The 9,342-nt window shown below is 37.4% G+C and overlaps 2 protein-coding genes and 1 non-coding gene across 3 annotated transcripts in view; 2 read left to right on the top strand and 1 right to left on the bottom strand.

Annotated features, from left to right (window-relative positions):
- The window catches only part of LOC121203270 (probable arabinosyltransferase ARAD1), a 54,894-nt gene that overhangs the window by 42,163 nt on the left and 3,389 nt on the right, over positions 1-9,342 (bottom strand). The gene's annotated exons all lie outside the window — the stretch shown is intronic.
- Positions 507-3,001, top strand: LOC107908548 (protein kinase PINOID). Its single transcript, XM_016835742.2, has 3 exons — positions 507-715; positions 984-1,603; positions 2,124-3,001. The coding sequence occupies exons 2-3, from the start codon at positions 1,044-1,046 to the stop codon at positions 2,896-2,898; spliced, it is 1,335 nt and encodes a 444-aa protein (XP_016691231.1). The 5' UTR covers positions 507-715; positions 984-1,043; the 3' UTR covers positions 2,899-3,001.
- On the top strand, positions 7,619-9,262 carry LOC107908550 (uncharacterized). The gene is made up of 3 exons (XR_001687074.2): positions 7,619-8,013; positions 8,109-8,436; positions 9,008-9,262. It is a non-coding gene; the product is annotated as an uncharacterized protein (transcript).

A 9,342-nucleotide genomic window follows, 5' to 3' on the forward strand; every position in this document is an offset into this window, starting at 1 on the left:
GTTATTAGTTACGACAAAATTATTTAAAAAGTTGTATTCAATGTTCCAGCTTCTCAATAATTTTGTATGCAGCGACGTAGTATGGTGAATGAATAAAATTGAAGTGGCAGTTAAAAGCGATGCAGGGAGAGCTTCACGTAAGCTGCAGAAACCCCCAAAACTGTGAAACCACACGCGTTTAAAATTCCAAAGCAAAAAAAAGGTAGTCAAGTTAAAACGCAACCTCTGCCACGTGACGAACACCCAGTCGCACGTGCCAGAAACCAAACGCATCGTCCTATCAGGGTCTACCAGTTTTACCACAGGAAAACGTTATAGCCTCATCTTATAGGTAAACAGTAAAATCTCCTATTTCAAAATTTCACACTCACATGTATGTATGTCATTGTAACCCTAGACCAAGTTGATGGCGTAATAAAAGTTATTAACCGCTAATTACAGCCTCGTATAATCTCCGTGTCCGTACATTGACAAAGCATAAATACCCCTAACCAACCAACCCCCCCTCTCTCAGTTCCATTTGCCTTTCTTCTCTCAAAGCTAACCAAAAAAAAGAAACCAAAGAAAGTCCAAAAAGGCTTCTTCTTCATTTGTTTAGTTGGTTTAGGGTCGATGATCTTCCTGCGTACGGACTGGGTATTGTTCAGAGATCCTAATTTTCAGGTCCCAGCCAGCCCCTATAACAAAAAAGCCTGTTCTGCCTCTGCTGCTTTCAGTATGTGCATTTAATCCCTTTTTTTTTGCAAGTGCAATCCTTATTTCTTCTATGTTTTTTTTCTCTCTTCATTTTTTGTTCCCTGGGCACCCCATCTCTCCCTTCAAACTCGCTGCGATTTCCTTTTTTTTCTTCAACTCATTGGCTCTTCCCTTCGGCTCTCCTTTATATATTGGCATCTGATTCGATTTACTATATCCTCATCAATAAAAAAAAAAGGTTCAAAGTTCATTGCTTTCACCCACCGCTGACTTGTTCTTGTTCACAGATTTTTTGTTTCTTCTCTCTAGAGAGAAACCAGTGAGCAAATCAGGGTGAGGAACATAAAATGTTCGAGTACAAACGCAAGTCAGAAAGTGAGTTGAGTTCAGAAACAAGGAATTCATCGAGTCAAAGTTCAATGAGTAGTGAAAGCTGTAGCAGTTTTAGTCGTCTCTCTTTTGAGCTTCTTCCAACATCTAGGACCAACCCAGAAAACCTTTCTCTCAAACCTCACCGATCTTCCGACTTCGCTTACTCCGCTATCCGATCCGTCACCTTCGCCCGCAAAACCGGCCTCACGTTCCGTGATTTTAGACTCTTACGCCACATAGGTTCCGGCGACATTGGAACTGTCTACCTCTGCCGGCTGGCCGACGTGGATGAAAAATGTTGTTATGCGATGAAGGTGGTGGATAAGGAAGTGTTGGTAATGAAGAAAAAAGCTCACCGTGCTGAGATGGAGAAAAAGATCCTGAAGATGCTGGATCATCCATTTTTGCCTACTTTGTACGCTGAGTTTGAAGCTTCTAATTTCTCTTGCATAGTTATGGAGTACTGTTCAGGGGGTGACCTGCATTCTCTTAGACATAAACAACCTCAAAAACGCTTCTCTTTGAACTCCGCAAGGTACCATTTTTTTCTACTACTTCCATAGCTCACAGATTTTTTGAGTCCTAACTCCATTGATATTACATTGATATTTATTGCATGCTTTAATCTGGGTGTCTGTGTCCTTGTGTTGCAAACCCATAGCCAGACTTATTCTAATCTCTGTTTGTTTCAGCTATGCAAAGCCACCACCAATAATAAACCTTATCACTTTTTTTTTGGCTGCTCTAAAGTTTGAAAGTGATAACAATTATACATGATCTTCCTTAGATTTGTTCTACATGTCGCCTTGTAAACTTTGTTTTATTTCTAATTTACCAACTTGTTCATAAAAAATTTGCTATCATCCTATTTTCTGGATCCATGTCATTGTCAATTTGCCATGCAAGCAGCAATAAGAATTGCGCTTGTCATCAATTTCTTTTGTTCTCATGTTTGGTAGCTGCGAAAAATTTCTCATACCGTTTTGCATGATTTCGTTTCAATTGCAAAACGACTTCTTTTAAGTTAATAATTTATTGTGTGGTTTGTTTTCCAGATTTTATGCAGCTGAGGTTCTGGTAGCTCTAGAGTACCTTCACATGCTGGGTATTATCTACAGAGACCTAAAACCGGAAAACGTTCTAGTCAGATCAGATGGTCACATCATGCTCTCAGATTTCGACCTTTCACTTTGCTCAGACGCGATCCCAGCCGTTGAATCTCCATCATCTTCACCAGACCCAATGCCGCCACAAAACCAGTCCTGCAACCGTCCGCAACCAACCCGACTCGCCCGCCTCTTCCGAAGGTTACTACGGTCGAAGATCGAAACACTCGCACAAAGTAAGCCATTCTTCGTGGCGGAGCCTGTGGCTGCCCGATCGCGTTCCTTTGTCGGGACCCACGAGTATGTGTCACCAGAGGTTGCCTCCGGTGGGTCCCACGGTAATGCCGTTGACTGGTGGTCTTTCGGGATCTTCATCTACGAGATGATCTACGGCCGTACACCTTTTGCGGCTCCATCCAACGAGCTTACGCTGCGCAACATCGTAAAAAAACCTCTAGCTTTCCCAACCCACTCGCCTTCCTCCCTTCTTGAGCACCACGCGCGTGACCTCATTTCCGGCTTGTTGAACAAGGACCCCAACGCTCGCTTGGGATCCAAACGCGGTGCTGCCGACGTCAAAACGCATCCTTTTTTTAAAGCACTGAATTTCGCGCTCATAAGGTCGGTTACGCCGCCGGAGATTCCTGGGTTAAGGCGGCAATCAACGGCGTCGTATTACCAACCAAAGAGCGAAGAACAGTCAACCGCCTTCGATTTCTTCTGAGAAACTCAACGGCGTCGTTTGCGCCACATGTTCTGTCTGCTCCGCTCATACCCAATTACGTAAATATAACAAGATAATGAATGAATTACAATTTTATGGGGTTGATTAGTCGACTCTTTCTGATCACTTTTGTTAATTCAAAGTACAAGAAGCATCCAATCATAATTACTTTTGACTCGTTACCAAAAAATTGGACCGCAGCGAAACCTTAAGTCCAAGTACTGGTAAAATTATTTATTATATCTCGTGGTGAATGATTACCCACATCATTATGTTAATCATATTTTCATCTCCACAAAGAATTGAGTTACAATTATAGCAAAAGGTGTAGCGAAAAACAAATTGCACCAAATTATTAAAACTTTTTCATTTATCTTCTCCATTTATTTTAATAATCTACACTTGGTTTTTTTTCCTTTTTAGGACAATTACAATTAGTGTTAGGTCCAATCAAAATGTTAGTACATTAACATTTTTGTCTTGAATTATGTAAGTAGATATAAGGTACAATGGTATGTGCTGGGCGTGTTTGAACATATTTTGCAAAAAAATATATATATTTGGCGAAAAATTAATAAGAAAAAGTTCAAGTCGTGTAAAGAGGAATTTGTGTGCCACAAAACTACAAGAGAAAGGTACATATTAATCTCAGTTGGATAATAACATCTAACGACTTTGCACCTTACTTTACTACCCCTACTCATCTATGTATAGTTTTACTAGAAACAAGTAGGAAGGGCAGCTACTAGAAAAAGTAGAAGAAGACCAATGATACATAAATGATTAACATAATTATCAACCTTATCTCCAAACATGAAATGTTGGATAATAAGGACAGTTTAAGTCATTAATTAAATAACCATATAGCAGGGTTTAATGGAGAATGATTTCCAAATTACAAGGTGGATTTCGACAATCGTTTAAGATATTCAACCCCGCAATACATTACGACATGTTTTACCATTAGGCCGGTGAGTAGGGTTGATTATGTTCTGCTCGTAAAGTGAGTTTGTAATAAATAATCTTCCCACCTTTTTGACAAAGGGGAAAACGTGAATTTTGATATACTAGTCGCTGTCTGGAGCCTTCGGGAACAAGTTCAGCATTTGACCCTTGCGTCATGCCATTGTTTTTACTTCTCAATGAGGGCAATTATTTGTGTGTTAAACTTCCCAATGGATAATTTCATTTTATCATCCAAAGAGATACAAGTAGAATATTACACACAATTTACGTGTAATGTTCTTACATATACATTTTATGTTTGATGCGAATCCATATGTTGACCATTTAACGTACATAAATTAGTAAAATTTCAAAATTAAGTTTATAAACAATGAAAATATCTTTTAAGAGAGTTTGTCTACCAAATAAATTTGAATTTACTTAATTTCGAATGTAATCAATTTCCTTTCTAATACAAGAACAGTAACCGGAAAAATGTTAAAAGGGAAAAACAATATTTAGCCCCTAAATTTAGAAATTTTTTCAAACTTGGTCCTTGAACCTTTTTGGTATACAATAGTCTCAAAAACTTGACAATTTTTTCCAATTTGATCCTTGAACTTGAATTCTTTTGAATGCGATGACTAAACTCTCTCTTAGAATGTCACATTATTACACTATTAAAATTAGAGTTCAAGAGCCGATTTGAAAAAAGCTAACAAGTTATACGATTAATAGAGATAGATCAAATAGAAAAATTAGATATCAAAATGAAAAATAGTTACCAAATGTTAGTTCTATAAAAAAAACTATATTAATAATTCTAATTATAATGGAAACATAAAAAAATCTTATGTTAGACGAATTAATAAATTAAATCTATTTTAAGTTAAGCTTAAATTTAATTATTTTAAGTCGAGTCAGCAATAAAATAAATCATTTTTTTAAATCGACTCTAAATCCATGAACTACTTCGGTTCATATCAGGAGGGACCCACAAAATATGGGCCAGCGCCGCTTTGACAGAGTAGGATAAACATCCTGTGGCAAGTAAAGAATCCGGTGTGAGGCAAAGCCAATTATGATCATGCAAAATTAAGCCTAACACATCATCGGCATCTCCCAGATATATTCTTTTTCTTTCTCTCTTTATCATTTTAATTTTTTAATTTTTAATTCAGTTCATATTAGTTTTCTTGTTCTTAAATATATAAAATGAAAATGATAATAATTTTAGTTGAAATCTAGAGCCAAAAGGCGTGTAAAAGGGGTAACGAGTTTTATTTTATTTTTTTGCAAATGCCGAGGTTGTAGAAGAAGGATCATTTTCACAAACATTCTATTCCCACGCGCCTCTTACGCCGTTTATACACGTCTTCCTCTTTTTCTTAATTTTCAAGCGTTCCCACTAATTTAACCATAACTTTATCGCCTATTCCTTTTTTTTGGTAAGTAAGAATTTTTAGTCATCCATAAAAAAACACTACAAACTTAATGTACAGTAATTGCATTAAGCACTCATTCTCTTGTCAAGTAAACATTCAAAATTGACTTACATCTAGTTAATATATTCCTCACAACTCCTTTAATTTCTTTGAAAATAACCTGAACCAATGTAGGCAAACTTTGATGAAGCCTTCTATACACACCAAGCCAGGCCAGCCTAAAAAAAGTTGAAGAAAGAGATCTTCCTCTGCCACTCCTAAGAACCCTGTCAAATATATCCGGCCAAGAATCATTTCCTCATGAAAAAAAATACCATTTCTCGATTTATGCGTGTCATCCTTATAATTTATTTTCATCTTTATTTGTGTTAAAATATTATTATTTAATAGAAAAAAAATTTACATGCGTAGCATATTAGTAAAATGTTGGATTTTTAATCAAAATCGATAAATCAGAAATCACAAATACTGATGATATTATGTTCTGTAACAAACTGGTGTCATTTTCGATTAGCATATTTATCCCAAAATATGATGTTGAAAGCATATAGCAGATTTGACATATATGGTTATAGGGAGTTTGATTTATTAAGTAGAAGGAAAGGTGTTGGTCTAAAATACTAACAATAATGGGGTGGAGAGTATTGACAACACATGGGGGGGTGTCCATGTGACCACCTGCCAACCAGGCAGCTCTACCGGCTGGCTTAAAAGCGTTGTCTCCGCCTTTGTCTAGGAGTCTAGAGATAGATCGACCCTCATCCCAACATAAAGCCATCGAATAGCTGTCCCCACCCCACCCCCGCGTGGCATCCTCTTCATGCCTACCACGTGGATATTCGGTTCATTACTCCTTCATCACCCGCCCTTGGCCCCGGCCTTTGCCATCCCAATTTCATTTTAAAAGGTCATTCATGCAAAAAAAAACAAGGGAAAAAGAAAGGTTGAAAATGAGATAACGACAAGAGAGGGTATACATATAGGGTTGTTTTGGGTTTCATAATAAATATGGTGGGTTTTGTTTACTTGTCGTTCTTCAATTGGTAATGGTGATGTAAACAGGTATAATACCTAAATAGCAAAGTGAGATTTCAAATTAAAGAAAAAAAAGAGGTTTGATGGAGGAACTAAGAGGATGGGGACCAACTAAGTAAGGGTTAGATGATCCTTTCTAGCTAATTAAATATTTTGGAGTTTTGACTTTGGGTATTTTGTTTTAACAAAGCTATTTGTCAACAGATGCTTATACAACTGTACTAGTAATATTTTAGAGAATTTGTTGGGTTGAGAGCTGTGGTTTATTTGGACTATCGCCTTAAGTTAAAGATTGATTGAAGTCAAGTGGCAGTGGTGTTTGATGGCTCCATCGAGGTGAAATCTTTGAACTTGGATCAGCAGCACAAATCTTCAACTCTTGAGCTGTAATTCTAGGGAATATGTAAAACCATTTTACTTAATATTTTAAAATGAATGAATGAAGTCAAAAGTGTTGGTAATAATTAGAAGTTAAAAGAATCTCGAGGTTTAGTTGTACAATGTAGGTTATTATTATTAATTTTGGCTCTTACTTGAGATTAAAGAATTAGAGAAACACAAGGTGGCAACATGGGAAAGGGCATGAAGAGTGTCAGAATGGATAGTCAACTCAATGGAAGGTGATGCTTGGTATGCGTCAGATTCATAGATTATAGGCATCACTAGTCACCACCAAATCGTTTATTTTATTTTATTCGCTTTTCTTATCTCTGGGTGGACTGTATCCTCTCCTTCTGCATACTGCGTCAGTTGAAACCAGTAGTCTTCAATAGTTACCCAAATAGCTTAATTAAACGGATTTAATCCCGCAGGGTTCACCTAATGAATGAATATATAATTCATATGTTGAGAACAGAGACCAAGTAAACTAAAGAGGATGGATGGATGCATCTTGGAAGAAGAGAGGCAGAGGGAGAGGACCATAGTATCTGCTATAGCCTGATATGTTTTGTCTAGTGTCTGTTAGCATTTTGCATGGGGCAGTGTTCTTTGCAGTTTGCAGATTCTCGATTATATATATGTCAATTTCGATAGGTTGCTCTCAACTGCTATTTTCATTCACGCTATATACCATAAGGATTAAAGATTCCTTCCTTACATTAAAGGCCGAATTTTAACTCCGACCCATTGAGCTCTTTTTGTGCAAAAGCCCTAGAACGGGAAGTCAAGAAAACAAAGAGCTAGAGCTCATATGGGCCCATCAAAAGGGTGCCCATTGACCTACATATCTGAGCGTGGACTTTGCTATAGAGGCCTATATTAAGAAAGCTTGGAGCGAATAGGTGAGTTGGGTTTTAAAAGCTGGCCATTTTGGTTCAGTTCTCCATGACTGCATGGAGAGGCACTATGGTCGACTTGGTTTACAGTGACCTTTAGAAATTGGGTTTCGACAGTAGTTGGAAACCCATCTGTATGGATCCATATGAAGCCTTCTAAGGGGCTTGTGTCTTGTTTTCTGAAGGACGATAAACCCTACTTTCACTGAGAAAGGTATTGGATCGGTAGAGAGAATCGACGACAAAGAAAATGGGAGGGAAATTATTTGTTCTTCGGCAGGCCTTCAATTTCCGATCGGTTTCATCTCTGGAAAACAACGTAACTTTGATTCCACATGCCAATCCTCCAATTCGCAGCACGCCAACCTCAATTTTCTCTCAGATTTCAAGAACCTTGTGTTCCTCATCCTCAGGTATTATCAGCTCTCATTCGATTGCACCAGTGTTTGTTTTATTTTTTCGTTAGTTCTAATTTGATATGAATAAGGGGAATAACTTTTGGTTTCAGTTTCATCGGATACGAGACAACCATCTCTAGCGAGGCTTCCGTTTGTGGATGCATTCTTGGCAAAGGCGAAGAACAATAAAAGTCTTTTATCAAACAGGAAGATTTATTCGCGTAGATCTACCATTTTGCCCGAATTCGTTGATCAAACTGTACGGATTTACAATGGGAAAAATTTTGTTCGCTGCAAGATCACTGAAGGCAAGGTTGGTCATAAGTTTGGCGAGTTTGCCTTAACTCGTAAAAGAAAACATTTGAGGAGCAAGGCTGAGCCTGCAAAAAAGAAGGTCAAAAAATAAGCATTTGCAACCAAAGATCACATCTCATTTCGGTAAGACTCTACCTAACTCTAGTTTGTTTAGAAATGAGAACATTACATCTCCCAGGTTTCTCTCTTTCTAGATTAGGCAAAATTTTCATTATGTATGAACTAGATTTAGTAATATAGTAGTGTTGAAGTAGGGAATTTTCCAAAGAAACCAGTTTGAAGTTTTGGGTTTATGATTTTATGAATGAGTCCGTAAGTTTTTCGCCCGCAATACATTCATGCATTCTTTATCAGACTAATTTTATCCATCTCCTAGCAATCTAATAACTTGCCTATGTGATCAGCAAAGGTCTCCATATCATCACTTACCAAGCTTTGTGTCTGCGGTACTAGATTGATGACATGTTGAGGCTTAAGACAATAGGTTAGCTTAATGTAAGCAAAGTTGTTTCTTTTGTTTGTTCAGTGATATGGAAGACTCAATCTCCCACATTTTGTTGCTTGGCTATTCGATTGTAATGGTTGATTGGTTGAGTGGGGTTTATTTGTTATCAGGAAAGCTTGTCTATAACAATTAACAAATGATGGTTTCAATTGCTGGATGGTGAATTTCGCTCTTGTTTTTTTTCCCCAGAGAGAGTGGTGATTCAGGAGAAATATGGGCTGAAAGGAAAGCAATGAAACAAGGAAGAAAATGTTTTGAAGTCTCATTTCTTTTGTTAAATGATTGTAGGATTTTGTTTGGTCAGCTCTTGGCCTGCACAATTGTTATGAAAATTTGATGTTTTTAGTTATCCTTACATATGGTATACTGATTTGAACTCAGAATTATCAGTTGACAAACAACGGTTGGATTTTAGTTTTACAATAAAATTGTTGAATTGAGATATTGTAAGCGAGTTTGATTTGAATACAACGACGAAGGTGATGGTGGCATCAAAATGTTGCCATCCAGCTCTTTATCTCTCC

The sequence above is a fragment of the Gossypium hirsutum genome, chromosome D02 (assembly GCF_007990345.1).
Source record: "Gossypium hirsutum isolate 1008001.06 chromosome D02, Gossypium_hirsutum_v2.1, whole genome shotgun sequence".
In the NCBI taxonomy this organism is placed as follows: Eukaryota; Viridiplantae; Streptophyta; class Magnoliopsida; order Malvales; family Malvaceae; genus Gossypium; species Gossypium hirsutum.

What these genes read in the sequence shown, in the direction of transcription:
- LOC107908548 (XM_016835742.2), top strand. Translation starts at nt 1,044, where the DNA reads ATGTTCGAGTACAAACGCAAGTCAGAAAGTGAGTTGAGTTCAGAAACA. An exon ending in TTCTCTTTGAACTCCGCAAG is followed by an intron (nt 1,604 to 2,123) that starts GTACCATTTTTT and finishes TTTGTTTTCCAG; the next exon opens with ATTTTATGCAGCTGAGGTTC.